We start from the raw sequence: 17965 nt of genomic DNA, 5'->3' as shown, positions 1-17965 counted from the left end.
AAAAAAAAAAACAACAGCTATTAAATCCATATCTCAGCTTGTGCAGTTTGCTACAGATGGGGGTTGTGAGCTCTGACTTGTTCGCTTTCTGACTATCTATCTATCTATCTATCTATCTATCTATCTATCTATCTATCTATCTATCTATCTATCTATCTATCTATCTATCTATCTCTGTCTGTATAGAGAGAGTTGAATAATTAGAATATGTGCATGTGCATATGAATGTAAAGCACAATATATTTTGGGGGAAAAAAACGTTTCTCAAATACGCTGCCTTTTTTCGATTCGGTTTAGAAAGAGTCGCGGTTCTCTTTCAACTTTACGCTCCTTTTTTAAACTCTTCTTTGTTGGTCTGGTCTTGTGGTTTAGATACAGATTGTTGTCTGGCTGTAAGATGCACCCACACTTCACATGTGAAAACGTGGGGGATGCAAACCTTTGCACCCGACCTACAGATAATGTCTCTGACACCACAAAGACGTGTTGAGACACGAGTGCTTATAAACGAGAAATAGACGAGAAGGTGCAGCGTACACTGAAATCTGTTTTTTTTGCTTCGTACACATTGCAGTGAAATTACATAATACAATATACACTGACTTTTAAAATCAGGACTATTGTCAATATCTCTGTCATATCCATTTCTTTCTGTCTTATTTTATGTATATATTTTTTAATCTATTGTATATTTTTATACTCATATTTTATACTTGATATTTATTTAATCGTTAATATTAATAAATTGATATGAATTACAGAACCTTTATATGGACAAAAGCCTGCAGACACCTGAGCATTGGAGAGGTTTGTGCTCCTTTTCCACAGTTTTTCCCTTATTTCCTTTTAGAATAAGCTCCACTCTTCTAGGAAGATGTTCCACTAGATTTTGTGAAGATTTGTGAGATTTAATTCAGCCACAGTGGTGTTAGTAAAGACAGGTACTGATGTAGGTGATGTAGGTGGGGTGCAGTCAGCATGCAAATTCACCCCAAAGGTTGTTCTATAGGGTGAAGTTCAAGTGCTATAGCAGGAGATCTTCCACTTCATATTATATATATATATATATATATAAAAACACAGAAAATAATGGATATGGATATGACAAGGAGCAGTCGTGAAGGCAGCAGACCTCACCGGTGCCATCTTGTTTTTTTTGGGGGGGTGTCTTTTGGGGCTTTTTTGAGAATAAGCTGCACTTAAGGCTAAGAAATAAGTAACATAGTGCCTTCACGTTTCACATGCTAACAGTGGTTATAACGCCAAAAGGAACTGGCAAGGAACTGTGGAGGAACTAGTTATAGGAGAGTTTTAGTAGTTTGTCTTAACGCAGCTTGATAGAGAAAAAATGTTTTGTAGATATGTTTGTTCCTTCATTTGTAAGTTTATTCCTAAGTTGTGATCCAGTGATGACTGTGAAAAGGAAAAACTATCTGAGACGACGTGAGGAAGAAATCTTGAGAGGAACCCGTTTCAAAAAGGAAACTCATCATCAACACCGAATGTCCATTACAGTTCCATCTTTGTTGAGGTGTACTGTTCAGTGATAGGTGCTTAAATGCAAAGCTCTGAGGAAGAAGCTTCACTTTAGGCTAAGAAACCTTCAAAGTGGAACCCTGATCTTGTTTTTGCTCATCTTTCATCTCTCAGTCTTTCAGTTTCACGTTAAACCCGCATCAACAATCCGTTCGCCTGCTTGTCACTGACAGATCTGGCTGTCGACAAAGCAGCTGCGTCGTCCATTGTTCACGTCATGGGGAAATCGAGATGATTGTTGTTACTACTGCTCCTCCTCTGTTTGAGGTCCAGACGATGACTCGATTATCTCGCTGAGTTTTTTCGCGTGTGGGAATAATCAGCTTGCGATGTGAGTCATTTCAGCACGTCATCGCCGACACACCATAATTCCTCCCTGAAGCCACGAGCAAAGGCCAGATTTTCATGCCACAAGACGTTGATCAGCAATGAAGAGACAAGACAATAGGAATAGGAATGAAAAAATTTTATGGTTAGACAAGTGAGTTTTTTTGCGATTTGTTGTATGTAGGAAACGTACACTTGGAAATCGGTTCATTTGCTATAAAAGTAGATCCAGGGGAATTGGTAGTTTAAGATGTTGGACTTCTGATCAGAAGGTCGTGAGCTCAAATCCCACCCCCACTAAGCTGCCACTTATGGGGCCCCAACTGCTCAGTTGCATGAATGAATAGTTCCTAGCTATCTTAACTATCATTATATTATAGCGGATAAATACACAGTCGTCAAACCCATAAGCTGAAGCTTTTTTGTTTTTTCTCTGTGTTCCTAGAAGCATCCATATTTCCAAATCGTGTTTGAGTTAAAATATTGGCGTCTTTACATAAAGCGTTGTAGATAGATCGAAATGCACGTTTGAAGGTAAATCTCTGAATATTGTCATAGCTGCTGTAAGAGACAATTAATTAATTAATGTAACACTTTCTGATCAATCAGATTAGAGAATTGAGAAGCGCTATAACCATTGATAATATCGTTAGCAACACTGGGACACTCAGCTCTGTCCTCTAGTGCTTCTGAGATTTTAGGGGCAGTGTGATTCCTGTCCCAGTGACTCTATAGGCACTTTTTTGCCTAATTATGCTGACTGTTCCAAAATCAATGCCCGAAGATCGTATAACATTAACAAATGTGAACAAATAAACAGATCAACAGATATCTATTGGATAGTAGCATTTTTGTCATTAAAAAAGGTCATTAATATTTTTATGGAAGATGTTGAGGTTTTCGTTGGGAGTGACGAGGATGGACAGGATTAGAAATGAGTTTATTAGAGGAACGTATGACGTAGGACGTTTTGGAGACAAGGTGAGGGAGGTGAGATTGAGATGGTTTGGACATGTGCAGAGGAGGGACATGGGGTGTATCAGTAGGAGAATGCTGAGGATGGAGCTGCCAGGAACGAGGAAAAGAGGAAGACCAAGGAGGAGGTTTATGGATGTGGTGAGAGCAGACATACAGGTAGTTTGGTTGAAAGAGGCAGATGTAGAGGACAGGGGGGTGTGGAGACGGATGATCCGCTGTGACGACCCCTAATGGGAGCAGCCGAAAGAAGAAGAATATTTTTATGGAAGTTCAAACATATGGAGTTGTGGATGGACCCGTGTCTACATGTATCATGTAGTTTAAAAAGATGTGGATAAATGTTGAAGCAGGATCCGTACGAAAAAAAAAAGGCTCTCAGAGCAGATTTTCCATAATTGCCATTTTAAAGAAATGAATTATAAATGAAAGAAAACAATATTTCAGGAGATAATTTACATGAGGTGTGATGGTAAAAAGGTTTATGTGGCACTAATCTTAATTTATTTATTCATCCATTCATTCATTCATTCATCTTGAATGGGTGCATTATGGCATTGGATCTGAAACCTATCCATTACAAAGAATCTCACACACACGTTGGCTTCTAGGGGGCAAGTTGGAGTCACGTTTCACGTCCCGGCATGTGTTTGGGAGGTGGGAGGACACCAGAGAACCCGGAAGAATGCAAGAAGAACATGAGAACCCCTGAAAACAGTAAGCATTAAACCCATCTCTAGATATCCTTCCTGTCAGTTCAGGGAGGTGTCTCTTTTACCTGTCTGTGTTTAGGGAGTGTGTGTATATGGATTTTACTGGGTGTGGCTGTATTTATCTTGATTTGGAACTCCTAGATTCAGCTAAAAATACGTGTTTTCATATTTGACACAATCCTGCATGGAAATTGTGCTGACTTCAATATTTAAACACTTCCTGCTCGATTGGAATGGTGCCATTTTATTTTCTGCTCATTATATTATTATTCACCGTGCTCAGTGTCGGTACTGGGTTTCGCGTGTAAAGTGTTTGCATTACTGACCCATTTGTCATTGCAGAGGCTGCTTCTTCGCTGACACGATGAAGTGCTGCCTTCCTGACAGGTTAAACCAGTATGAACTGTGTTCAGCATGGTGGTTTTGCATAGGGCACACCCTAGCAAACACACACCGTGAGCTGTTGTCCTCTGTAACATAAGCAACGAAAAGCTTCTACACAATGGAGCAGTCAGTTGGGGCGGCCGCAGAAATGATTCAAAGGTCTCTGTTTCATTTGTATGGTGGATAGAGAGATCGATAGATCAGAAGGTGTTGATTAATTGTCTGTTCTATGACAATAGTCAGAGATTTAAATCAAAGCGTGCATTTGTTATATTTATAACCAGAAGTAACGAAGATCCATTCAGTAAAATACAATTCCAGTAAAAGTAGAAGTCTCCTTTTGAACTTATGCCTTCAAATGGACTGATCTATTAAAAATTAGCATGAGCCTCATGAACTTCATTAAATCATGCAAATGAGGCCACGTGTGTTGTGGTGAGTTCGAGTCTGGAGTTTCTTCATCATTTATTTCTCTCTAAATGTTTTGCTTGCTGTTGAACTGATGCTGAACTGTATGTTGGTGATCAGTAGATGCACCAAACGCCAATCAAAACGAGTTTAAAATGAAGCGAGCGCTCGACCCTGACTGGTGGATCGCTGCGTGCTTGACTGGTCATGTTTTAATCCTCGTAAATAAAAAGGAAGGACTGATTTTACAAAACGGAGTTGAGTAAAAAGTCAAATATTTGACTCTAAAATGTAGTGAAGGTAAAGTCTCCCCAAAAAGGAAATACTCAAGTGAAGTTTCTGAAATTTGTATTGAGAGAAGACACTAATATTTCAACCTCGACGCGATTCTGAAATATGGATGTTTTTACAAAAGGACGTGACATATTTCAACAGAGAGAAACAAAACTTGAGCTGATGAGTTGACGACTGTTTAAAGATCTGCTATAATGTAATGATAGCTAGGATCGCTAGTTCCTAGCTAGTTTTTTTTCTACATTAACCTCAACTCGAAACTCTCTATTCTCAGCTCTTTGTGTCTTATTAACGTGTTGAGAGGTTGGTGGGGGGTTAAACAGCTTTTGCGAATGTTCCACAACATTAAACGTTACTAAAGAATGGACAAATAGATGCTGTATCGTGGATGAATAACATAAAAAGTGTGAATTTTTTGCCAGATTTTTGTGCTATGAAACCGACAAAACACTTCACATCACCCTAATGATTATTTTCCTATCAGAATACTGGTTATTAGGTTATAAGGTGAAGTATTTAGTTGTAAGTATTTTTGATTTCTTTCATTCTTATAGGGCTGTTTTTTGGGTCATTTTCAGTGTTTTTTTTTCACAATATTCACAAGCCGTTATTTGGTCTTTTTGATTTCTTGTCGTAGAGTCGCCAAACCCGTGTTTGACGTTGGTGTAGCCGCTATAATGTGATATAGTGTGATAACACTGTGTGGATGTAGTAGCTCAGTGGTTAAGCCTCTGGGTTACTGATCGGAAGGAAGGAAGGTTAAGGGAGGTTAAAGCCCCGGTATGGCCAAGCTGCCACTTTTAAAGCAAGTTCCTCAACCCTTTGTGCTCCAGCGGTGCTGTATCATGTCTGATCACAGCTTCCTGAAATCGCTGGAAAGTGCGCAGGAAAAGGATTTCAATGTGCTGTAATGTACGTGTGACAAATAAAGACCTTAAAACTTTTCCTATGTTATTTTCCAATAACTGCATAATGTTGCATGATTATTTCTTGCTTATAGAGCTGAGTTTTTGGTCATTTCTGTTTCACAACCCAGTTAAAAGTTTTCAAATGTAAACTAAAGTAAAAACACAAACTTATATTTTGACCTGTCGAACCCTCGTTCAAACAGAAAGAATGGACAAATAAAGAAAGAATAAAAACGTATACAGTTGTACGTTTATTTTATTTCCACTTTGTTGACTTTTGCGGTTGACGGCGTGTTTGTGTTTGCAAAAATAAATAAATAAATCACTATTTTGGCTTATGGATAGTTTTTCCTGCATTGTTTCTGTCGCAGTTTTTTTTTCTTTTTCTTCTATGTTCAGTGGTCCCTCGGAACTCATTGTGATTACGCTCTAAGACTATGGTTCCCCCGGGGGAACCATAGAAGAAACTTCCCCCTATGGTACCTTAGTGAATTCTTCTAGACATTACACCAGTAAGTTGGTTCCTTTTTTTTTTATTGCAAACTTAACAGAAAATGTGAAGTAATGGACGTAAACGCTTTATTTATTGCTTAAAATTAATCATACAATAAGGTGTTTTGAAAATCTTTATGAAATTCGTTAGTGAAAACAGTTTAAAATGTTTGGTGTGGACGGAAGGCGAGAAAATGATTTGTTTTCGACGCGTATCAACGCGGAAATGACCTGAAACACTTTTTTCCCTGTCAAAAAGTGTGTAATGTACAATTTCTGTGAAAACTTCGAAACAAAAGGAGCCTCAGCAGCTTTTGTCGTTGTGGTGCTTGTATCAGGCCTTCCTCTGAAGCCCCGCCCCTTTTTCGGATTAGAAGAAAAAATAAAACACTGTATGGATATTTAAAAAAAAAATCAATTCACAGCCGACCAATCACGTTCCATCTTCCCTGGATGTTGCTGGGGGAAGTGACGTCGTCACGCAAGCGGCGTGCGCGTCAATGACGTCATACGCAGGGGGGTTGTAATCGGCGGAGCGCCGGAAGTGAGGAGCTCAGAGCGCTCCGGTGTTTGTGTGTGTGTTGTTCTTTTTCCTGTCCCCCCTAACCCCAAATGTAAAGTAAATCCGTCTTCATCCTTTTTTTAACGATCGTTTTTTATCAAGAAAGCATCCGGAGCATAAAACTGACGCTTCTTCCTTCGGGTCGAGCCCGATATTGTGACGATGCGACGCTCGGAATGTTAGAAAACAAATGGTGAAAAAAGTCCGAGAATTATTGCGAAGGGGGGAGTATTAGCGTTAGCTTTAGCGTTAGTGTAGCTTAGCTACAGCTGGGGAGAGGGACTTGGGCACTGAAGACGGAGAGAAGAGACTTGTTCTTATAATTATACGTCTCTATTTTTGTAGCGTTTTATCGATAGAGTTGCGTCCATTCTTATATATATATATATATATATATATATATATATATATATATATATTTTTTTTTTTTTTTTGCTTGGTTACAGCTAGCTGGGTTTTTTTTTTTCGCTAGCTTTGTAAGTTTTCCTGTACGATGGAATTGAGAGTCGGAAACAGATACAGGCTCGGGAGGAAAATCGGCTCGGGGTCGTTTGGAGACATTTATTTGGGTGAGTTGAAATCTTTTGGAGTGAATTTATTTGTAATAAATGTGATGTAACACGACCTGTTATAATCGGTGTAATGCTAAATAAAATGCTAACGCGCGAGCTTCTCTATTTCCGTTAAACCGTTAAAATTTAAATTTTTTTTTTTTTTTTTTTTTAAGTGTAACGGTTCAGTCCCGGTTTCCTTCACCAGCAGAGCTTCTCTCCAACCAGCCGAGCTTCTTCTCCACCTTCCTGCTTAGGTTTAGAGATCAACACTGCTAGTCTTCCTGCTCAGCTCTTTAAACCTGTGAAACCGGTGTAGGAAATCGTATTATTTCTTTTCCTACTTTAATCATCGTCGTGTCAACATGGGGTGCGTGTTACACACTTCATAAAGCTCCTAGAATATGTTGTTGTGTGTTAAACAAGTCTTATGCACTCAATGTGCTGGTTTATTTCGAAGTGTTTGCCGATGTAACCGAAATATCGGATCGCGATATTTGGATCGCGATATTTCTACGAGCAGTATCAAAGTTTGCTGTGTAGGCTGGTTGATTGCAACACAACGTTACCACTTAACACTGTTATCCTTGTACGTGACGTCTTAATATTTGAATTATTTTTAACGCTTGAAAAGAATCGTAACGACAAATTGTGTCTCTAGTGCAGAGGTGACCAAACTAGAACCTGTGACTAAACTGGGTTTAGAGATTAACGCTGATAGTCTTCCTGGTCAACACTTTAATCCTGTAAAACCTGTGTTATTCCTTTCCTACATCATCAAATGTTCACGAAGAAGGAGGATTGTCAGAACAATGGATGTTACTTCATACAGCTCCTAGAATGTATATTATACCCCCCTGATGTGGGTTATACAAGTCTATTTGTATACAAGTAATGTTTTCCTTCTAAGGGTGTGGCAAAGTGACTGAAAGATCGTATCGCGATACTCATATCGTGATATTTCTTCGATACGAAACAAATTTTCAGTCCTTAACACTATTGTCCTTGTACATAAGATCTGAAATTAAAGTAGTTTTGAGTAAACATTTAGTGGTGTAACAGTACACGTTTCCGTACCGACATTTTTTGGTACATGGCTTTTGATTCTGTACACGCGTGTAGCAAATGCAATCCTTTTTACGCGTGGAACATAGTTACAATCCGAGTTCCCTGTGGCGGACCACAAGTTCTAGTCTCCACCTCGCACTTTGAGCGCACTGCGTACTGGAAATACGATTTGTTTTGCACATGCATGAAAACATAGCGCTAGCATTAGCCAGGAAGTAGGCCAGCGGTTAACGATGTGGATTCTTTAGCGTTTTTTTATGTCTATATTCCACATATCGAGGGAGTGAATGAATGAATGAAGGGTCGAAAAAATAAAGGGATTTGTTAACGTTTTCTGAAATGAGAACATCCAAGTAGATCATATATTTAGAAAATTAAATCTTACATGTAAAACACACACAAACATCAGTATTATTTAAATTGGGTCTAACAAATGTAGACAATGTAACAATTTGTATTGCATTAATTATATTTCTGCTATTTTAATATTATAAAATATTGTATATGTTTAAATAACCAAGCATTTAAGTTAAAACGTTTAAAAATGTAAACTGATCATAAATTTTGCTAATAAAAACTTAAACATGGAGAGATGAAGACAGAGAAAGGTGTGATGCCCAAAAAGGGCTCGCAGGTCAACGTTGACTTTTTATTTGCTGTGCCGTGTACAAACGTGGAAAATATGGTTGAAAAACGCCGTTGCCACACATCTTCATTTCCCCTTTTTTTCTTTTTTTTTTCTTTTTTCTTTTAAATTGTTCATGCATACTTTCAGGGTGCAGGGACCGCACGCTTTGTGTCACTCAACAAACAGCTAATTATGGATTCATTGAGGCAGCGGTGCACACCAGAGGAAATTGTTTTGAATAAAGTATTTGCCGTCGTTATGAAACAAAGCAGCTGCAGCTCTTTTTTTTCCAGAGTACGTCCTTGAGGGCATTTATATGATATCTGCTTCCGACCCACAAGCGAGTCGAATTTCTGGCCATTTGTAGGTAATTCTCGGACACCTCCGAAGTGTTTCCCTGTCTGACAGGGTTCTCATGTAGGACTCTTGGGTCTTATTCTACAGGTAGAAGCAATTAAGGTTCTCCAGAGCGTTTCCCAGTCTGACAGCATTCCACTCGTAGAAGTGTAGTGCTCTTTAGAGCCCTTATCCAAATCTTGGTTTTGTACAACAGAGCCTCTCTGCAGGAGCGGTCGCTCAGTGGTGCTGGGATTTGAACTCATGACCTTCTGATCAGATGTCTAGCATCTCAACCACAGCTACCGCTTCTCTGTTCCTCGTTTCCCTGTCCTACAGCATTCTTTGTTGCAAGTTTAGTTCCTGTCCCTGTGGTAGAACTAGTATTTCTGTATGTTAATGTGTTCTCGGGTAGGAACCATTAATATCCGGGGAACATCTAGACGGTAAGTGACGGTGTCACAAAAACTTCGCAATTCAGTTAGATTCAAATCTCTACTTAGAAATTCGGGTTGGTCAGTTACTCCGTCGATGAGATGAGTGCACTGATGTAGAGGCAAAAAAGCAGGCACGAGGGAAACACTAAAGCGCCGCTGCATTGCTTTGTTCCAGCAGTGAGGCGAGGAAGGAGACCCAGTGCATCACGGTCAGCATGGGATTGTGTCATGTAGGACGGTTGTGTTAGACACAGAATCGTTTATTAAAAAAAAAAAAAAAAATGCGATTATTGTAATTAAGTGTGTTTGGTGTGTATGCGGTAGCTTTGTGGTTTGGATCAGGAGGTTGTGAGATCAAATCCCTGTCACTTCAAGCTGCAACTCTTGGGTCCCTTAGCAAGGCAATTTAACCCCATAGCTGCTCGATACAGGATTCCTAATTCTTTTGTAGGAGGCCCGTATCTAGTCGTTCCTCTGGTAGAACCCTTAAACATTCTGTGCAGAGCCCTAAACCGAACTGTTCCATATCTGATGTGGTTCCTTTAAGGATTCTTAGTTGTTCCTCACGGCTTGAACCCTTAAACGTTTTGTGTAGAACCATTTCTTCTCCTGTAGGATGCGTCACTCATGTCTCTCTGGCCGAAACCTTCGAAGCTCTTGTCTGAAAGTGTGTTGTTTTTGTTCGTGTAGCGGTTTTTCGCGGACTAGTCAGATATTTGCATTAGGTTTCGACACGGTTCTCACGCGCTGACGATGACGTAATCTAATCTCGGCTGCTATCATCACACACTTCTTCAGCCAGCTGCTCCTCTCGAGCGCACTCGCTTCACCTCGCTCAGACGGCGCTTGGGAATTAATTAAAGTGCAAAATGAAACCCAATCCCTTCTCTCCTTCCCTCCCCCTCCTTAAGATCCTGTCTGGCATGTACCTTTTTATTTTAGTTTTTTGTGCTGGACCTACAAGGCTAATAATTAAGATCTGGGTTTAGCATGATTTCTAAAAAATATTTAAGGACACATTTAATAAAAAAAAAAAAAAACAATAAAGATGGCGCTCTTTGTCTCTTCTTATCCACGTTTAGAGATAGCGGTGTGTTGCGCCGAGCCAGAAACCGCGCCAGGAAGTGTGTCTGAGATAAAACCGAGGCTTTTGCCATGCTAACCAGGAGGTCGTCCGCTCTTTCTACACGCTAGCTCGACGCAAACCTTACGGAGTAAACTTTTGCCACAGACCACGCCTCGGCTAACCGAGCACACCATGTACTTTAGATTTGGAACAAAGAGCAAACTTTTCGTTTGTGTGTAATTATTTAAGTTTTTCATAACATCCGTGTTCTATTTTCGCCAGTGTGTGTGATTATCTACACGTGTGCCAGACGTTTACTTTTCCCCCTAATGTCACCGCATTTCTTGGCACAATGTCAGGTTTTCTTTTCTGATACAGATTATGAAACTTTGAGTACCAGCTGATATGATACCCGGTCTGTGTGTTTTTTTTTTTTTTTTTACACTTTTTTTTTTTTTTTTTAACTATTGTTTCAAATGCTTTAAAGGGCCTTTATTGAAAGATACAAAAGAGAAAGACCTGGACAGAGACAGTGAGACAGAGGGAGAAAGAGAGAGAGAGCGAGAGAGAGAGAGATAAACGGTGTGTGAGAGATAGTAAAACAGAGTAAGAGTGATTGAGACAGAGTGAGAGCGTGAGAGAGAGAGAGTGAATCATAGATGCAGAAAAAGAGAGCAAGAGAAATGGAGTGAGTGAGACAGTGCTAGAGAGATATAGTGAGACATAAATGCAGAGAGAATGAGACAGACTGAGTGAGAGAGATATTGAGCCATGCAGGAAGAGAGAGAGAGAGAGAGCTGGTGAGACAGACGGGGAGAGCGAGAGAGATGGTAAGATAGACAAAGATAGTGAGACATAGATGGAGAGATAGTGAGACTCAGAACATGTACAGAAATAGACACATGCAAAGTGAGAGATCATTAGACAGGGAAGGAGAGACAAAAACAAAGATGGACAGAAAGAGAGACAAACATAGGAACAGAAAGAGTCGATTAAGTAAAAATTGTTAGAATCAGATTTTTCTTTCTTTCCCAGAATTTTGTATTAGTTATGTTCTGATTCTGGGTATCGGATCAGTAAATCCTTATCAGTGGTTTCAAACTTATGAAGTAGTGGATAATTACAAAATAAATAACTGAACGAATGTGGAGAGATTTTATAATATAGAAATATAAAAGAAGAAAATCCCAGAAAATGCAGTAAGAAAAGGAAAATGCAGTGTAAATGGAACACATTTTAAAATACGATAAAAAAAAAAAGTATAATCGATTTTCCAGAAAATATGAAGCGATTAGAGTCAGGATTTGAGTGTATTGTGAATTTATATATTGCGCTATGTATTTTACACCCTCGTGTATCTCGGCTCAGGTTTAGAACGTTCCACGCTGGAGCATCTCTCCCGCACTCATTCTTCCACCCTGTTCTTTAGTTCCTGTGTTTATTTGCGTCGGCGACGAATCACGCGTTAAAACCCCTTGTTTTGTTCTGCTCTGTTCTGGATCGTTGTAAGTGCACTATAATGCCAAAGAAATGTCCCAAGGTCTGGACTGCTAATCCTTTACTGCCATTGCTCAACACCCGAAAGCCGAGGCCTGGATTCTGCATTTTGTGTTGCGATATTTTTCAGGATGTTAGACGTGATAGCAACGCTCAGGTAACGCGAAAAGCAAACGTGGGGGCCCCATTCTTCAGGTGTACTGGAAACGATTATGATCTGCTTAGTGTTGAGCTTATGTAACATGACTGGCCTGGACTCTCACGTATGCGCCCCCCCTCCTGGATGTCAGTACTACCGTATTCATTTGATCTCCACATTACCAAGGATCTTTATTTCAGGTTTCGTAAAAATCAAACAAGCCACACCCCAATTCCAAGCAGTTTTCAGTCACTTTCATGAGAACTTACCACCTACATTTAGATTTTATCTTGAATCCAAGCTCATTTTTTCCCTTAATATTTATCAAAACGTCTTCGCAATGGAGACGCCGTAATCCGTGTTGCAGATTAAACTAATAGAATCTGATGGAATGTATTTAAATTTTTTTGTGACTGTCAGTAAATGGAAACTTCATAGTTACAGTAATCCAGTGGTTACGTTCCAAAAAAAAAAAAAACGCCCACGATTTCTGTACATACTTTAGACTATATATATATATATATATATCAACGCCAATCAGGCATCTTGTACACCATTAATTAATCTTTTATTTATCACTCAGCACCATTGCTAATTATCCAAAAATATTTTCACCTTCTGTTTATTTGTTTTTATCTTGAATTAAACGTTGCATATACAGAATTTTTATTCAATGCCGTTTCACACGCACGTTTTTGGCGTACTGAAGCAGCCCTGATCGTCACGTTTGCTAAAATCTCCTGTCGAGTTTGTGCACACGGCTACATTTATAGCTAGCAAACCAAATTACATCCGTAACGTTACAGATTTTCCGAAAGCTTTCTCGTATTTTCCTTTTTAGATCCTGATTCGCCCACATTTTGCCCCACCGTCGGGGGAGGAGAAAGAGCGAGCGAGAGCAGCTGCTGCTCAGGGTCTAAAATGGACGAGGGTATTGATCTGTTTCCTGGAAGACTTTTCTCGTTGGGTGGTGGTTGTTGTTTTTTTCTTCTTAAGCCTTTTTCAGCTTTTCTGCCCTGTATAAATTCATATCCGTCCAACACAACGTGCCTTCCCCCCCACCCCCCTTTCAGAAAGTAGCTACAAGGCATCACGAAAAAAGACATCTCTGCTCGTACCTCGTAGTGTCTGTCGAAGAGGTTAGAAATATTAGAAATAAACGTTCGGGGTATTGGAGCGATGCGTCGTTTCACGGTCGCCCTCTCGAAGAACAGGGACACGTCTGAACACGTCCGAGTTTTATTGGCATCCCCGTCAGAAAGATCCGACCTCCCGAATGTGCCTCTACACATCGACATTCCACCGACTCGCCATTTCAGTTTGAACCTCCAGTGAAAACGCAAACGAATCAAATCGTGACTTCCGTTCGACACAAAACGTAAATTATAAGTTGAAATATTTCAGGGTTTTTCCTTTTGGTATGCACTTTTTACAATTATTCTAAAGAAATTCACTTATTTGTATATTATGATTTTAATTATACAATCGAATGATATATTATACTATTATAGGATTTAATAAGTATAGTTTCTGTTGTGTTCGTATGCATCCAGTTCACGAAGCTCATCTGTCTTATAGGTCACTTTCTTGCCCCTATTAATTTTAACCCCCATATTTATTGTTTACTTGTAGTTTCCTAAACTTCTTGCACAGGAAGTGAGATCCCCCCCCCCATTTCCTCTACTCACAGCCTCACCATAAATGTTTTGCATACAGGAGTGTTGCGCTTTACAGTCGTTGCTTAGCTGTCTCTATTTGGTGTGTGTTTTTTTTCCTCACGACAGGACATGACTAAAGAAAGTGTGTGTGTGAGAGTGCATGCTCGGGTGGAGCTTTGGCTCCTGTCCTGCCCCTGAAGTAAAGGAGCGGCCATTTTATTAAAATAAACACGAACCTGGTGATGAATAAAGACCGACAGAACTGTCACAGATGTTCAATCAGCCGTTTCCTGCTTTCACACTGCACACGATCGATTTAGGAACGTCATGTGCCTCGAACGTCACGTCCCGGGACGTTTATTAGGCTGACCGTTGCCTTTTTTCTTTTTTTGCGTTGAAGCTGTTGTGATGCCGCATTATTTCTGTTATATGAAGATAAAACCGGTTGGTGAAACGCCTCAGTTTGGAGTAGAAACGTTTTGCAGATCTGTGATGAACCTCGGAAAATCACGTAGTTTGAGCGTTTTCTTTTGGGGGTTATGATGTTTCACGTGACTTCGCCACGACCTCGCTAAGCTCTCAAAGTGTCTTAATCCAATTTATTCATTCCGAGCACTTTTAAGAGTGGACTTTTTTTTAAAGCAGCTTTACACACACAAATCCATATTAAGACAATGTAGAAGCTTGTTCTTTATAACGCTTACGAGTAAACCAGTGGTGGCTGTGGTGGAGGAATAACTCCGAGATGGCACGAGGAAGAAAGCTCGAGAGGAACAAGACTCAAAAGGGAAACACAATGTCCAAGATGGTTCATCATTGTTGAGAAGGTGGTTAAATGCAACCTGTGGTCCTGATACATTGTAGTTGTTATTAATAGCCGTCCAAATCCATCCTTAATGTTCTTGTGCTGCTCAGTAATTTCACGGATCTTCAGGCTGTTCAAGTGGAACCATCTCCACACGGTGGTCTTAATAAGGTGATTTAGACGGGGGCGTAGTCACGGCCCTTATCACGTTTGCATCATAACACAACAAACATCATATTGAAATATCGCTGAGTCATGTCGCTTTTTCTTCCAAGGATCGAATTGGAGTTGTTTAACAGTTCCATATTTCTTTTCAGCCACGTTTCCTCATTCCAGGGTGTTTTCCGATTCTGAAAAGATCCATCCAGTAATGAATGAAAACGAGTGCAGCGAGTTGCTAAAAAGAGATACACAACACAGCCACACTACAAGGCCAATAGTGTTTACTTTGAGCAGCCATGCTGATATGGCGTTGAGGATTCTTGGTAGCACCTTGAATCTTATCAAAAACGGGGTACCAGCATGAGTGTTTCCTGTGCACAAAGCAAAAAGTTTAGAGAGGACGATACTATAGAGTTCTGATCTCAACCCTACTGATCACCTTTTGGGATGACCGCACCCCAGGCCTCCTCATCTCACGACCAGCACACTTAAATCTAGTGGAACATCTTCAAGGAAGAGTGGAGAGAGAGAGAGATAAGCACAAAGTGGGACTAAATGTGGAATGCGATGCTCAAAAAGCACATGCCGTACTTATGACCAGGTGTCCACAAACTTTTGGCAATATATTGGAGTTACAAAGAGGGTTTTTTTCCCCCTCCAGCTTATTGGACATCAAGCAGAAATATGAGTCGTCTTAACTCGTCTTAAACTTCTTCCTTGTATCCCGAGAGACCCTGGACCAGTTGAGAAGAGGTTTAGGATCAGAGAAAGCGGTGTGAAGTGCATCAATCGTAACCACCTCGCTGACACCCCCCCCCCCCCCCCCAACACACACACACACACACACACACACACACACACACACACACACACACGTTTGTTGCACAGTCAACAGCACAATGAAAATTTGTGTAACGCAGATCGATGTCTGTTCCAGCGATGACGAGTCTCTAGTTGATGAACAAGTACATGATTTGGCAGGCAGGTGAAATACCAAACCTTAAACAGAATGATCTGGAAAAGCAAATCTTCTACAGAGTAAATAACCACCCTCAGAAACACATAACTGTAGGGGGAGGGGAATTCGGCATATAGTAGACGGACAGAACCAACATGGCCGCCGTCACTTTATTGCTTGTTTGGAATACTGATTGGTCAGAAGGTGGATTTTTTTTATTTGATATATATATATATATATATATTTTTTTAACATGCTTACACCTCCAGCTGCTGCTCTAAATAGCCTTGGTGTAAGTGAAATAAAACACAGCCTGCTGTTAAGTCTCCTGTAACCGCATGCCTTGCGTTTTGTATACTAAAAAATCAAACTGTACCGTTTTGTTTCCCCCCTCGTTGTCTGTGATGAGTATCACAATACGTTGTGATTGGCTTACCGATGATTCCTGTGCAGGACGCAGCATGCATCTGGCCTGTGACTGATTGTGTGTGGGGGAGGAGAACACACCCCTCACCCGTCCCCTATCCGCCGACGTCCCTCAGACTCACCGTGGGTGGGTGGTCGAGTTCGTCAGGGGGTTTAGAAGGTCGTCGCAGTGCCTTGACTCCGACTCGCTTTTTCTCGCAGTGTCACGTTACACTTAAGAGCGAGGTCAGAATGACCGGTTTCAGAGCTCTGTCGTGTTTAGAGATGAACAGGAGGCGCTCAGCCACGCAACGGCAAACCTGCCACACTCTCAGCTGGAGCACGAGCTAGAAATATGGCCACCATATATATGTATATATATTACACTGTTCAGAGGATCAGAGACTCGAGCAGCTGCTGTGGGTATCGTCCTTCATCTTCACTTTGGGTTAAGGATGAATAACGGCACGGTGTGTAGCGTGTTATTTCGCTTGTACCGCTGCAAAGAGCCAACAGCTACAATCATCATTCATGTGGTAATGAATGACACTTCACGCAGTTAAATAGTTTTGGAGACATTAGAGACAAGATAGTTGCTGTTTTTCAGTTTTTTGTCTCCCTCTATTTTTTTCTGTCCTTGTTTGTTTCTTCTGCCCCTCGTCCGTCTCCTGTTTTGTCTGTCTTCTCGTTTTATGTCTGTCTGTCTTTCTCTCTTTAAGAAACCTGTAATCCTCTGAACACTGTTCTTTCTTTCGGAAGCCTTGTGACTTTTGTGCTTTTTGTTTTTGTCTGTCCCCCTCTCTGCGTTCCGTCTGTCCCCCTCTCTGCATTTTGTTTTCCTCCCTGCTTTCTGTCTGTCTCCCCCTCTCTCTGCGTTCCGTCTGTGTCTCCCCCTCTCTCTGCGTTCCGTCTGTGTCTCCCCCTCTCTCTGCGTTCCGTCTGTGTCTCCCCCTCTCTCTGCGTTCCGTCTGTGTCTCCCCCTCTCTCTGCGTTCCGTCTGTGTCTCCCCCTCTCTCTGCGTTCCGTCTGTGTCTCCCCCTCTCTCTGCGTTCCGTCTGTGTCTTCCCCTCTCTCTGCGTTCCGTCTGTGTCTTCCCCTCTCTCTGCGTTCCGTCTGTGTCTTCCCCTCTCTCTGCGTTCCGTCTGTGTCTTCCCCTCTCTCTGCGTTCCGTCTGTGTCTTCCCCTCTCTCTGCGTTCCGTCTGTGTCTTCCCCTCTCTCTGCGTTCCGTCTGTGTCTTCCCCTCTCTCTGCGTTCCGTCTGTGTCTTCCCCTCTCTCTGCGTTCCGTCTGTGTCTTCCCCTCTCTCTGCGTTCCGTCTGTGTCTTCCCCTCTCTCTGCGTTCCGTCTGTGTCTCCCCCTCTCTCTGCGTTCCGTCTGTGTCTCCCCCTCTCTCTGCGTTCCGTCTGTGTCTCCCCCTCTCTCTGCGTTCCGTCTGTGTCTCCCCCTCTCTCTGCGTTCCGTCTGTGTCTCCCCCTCTCTCTGCGTTCCGTCTGTGTCTCCCCCTCTCTCTGCGTTCCGTCTGTGTCTCCCTCCCTCTCTGCGTTCCGTCTGTGTCTCCCTCCCTCTCTGCGTTCCGTCTGTCTCCCTCTCTCCCTCTCTGCGTTCCGTCTGTCTCCCTCTCTCCCTCTCTGCGTTCCGTCTGTCTCCCTCTCTCCC

General features: G+C 41.4%; 1 protein-coding gene and 1 long non-coding RNA gene across 4 annotated transcripts in view; both read left to right on the top strand.

Moving 5' to 3' along the window:
• The first annotated feature begins 1198 nt into the window (after window positions 1-1198).
• Window positions 1199-5783, top strand: LOC310740409. The gene is made up of 2 exons (XR_014537648.1): window positions 1199-2017; window positions 3450-5783. It is a non-coding gene; the product is annotated as an uncharacterized lncRNA (long non-coding RNA).
• Window positions 5784-6549: 766 nt separating this feature from the next.
• csnk1da (casein kinase 1, delta a) overlaps window positions 6550-17965 on the top strand; it is a 32771-nt gene continuing 21355 nt past the window's right edge. For 2 of the 3 annotated variants that reach the window (XM_083567023.1, XM_083567024.1), the window contains exon 1: window positions 6550-7168. In XM_083567023.1, coding sequence (XP_083423149.1) covers window positions 7093-7168 — 76 coding nt within the window. In that variant the 5' untranslated portion in view covers window positions 6550-7092. The remainder of the gene's footprint in view (window positions 7169-17965) is intronic. The other variant, XM_083567022.1, reaches the window with a different exon arrangement.

The sequence above is a fragment of the Silurus aristotelis genome, assembly GCF_946808225.1.
Source record: "Silurus aristotelis genome assembly, chromosome: 17".
Lineage (NCBI taxonomy): Eukaryota > Metazoa > Chordata > Actinopteri > Siluriformes > Siluridae > Silurus > Silurus aristotelis.
The sequence above is the reverse complement of the archived record's forward strand: the minus strand, read 5'-3'. Positions and strand labels throughout refer to the sequence as shown.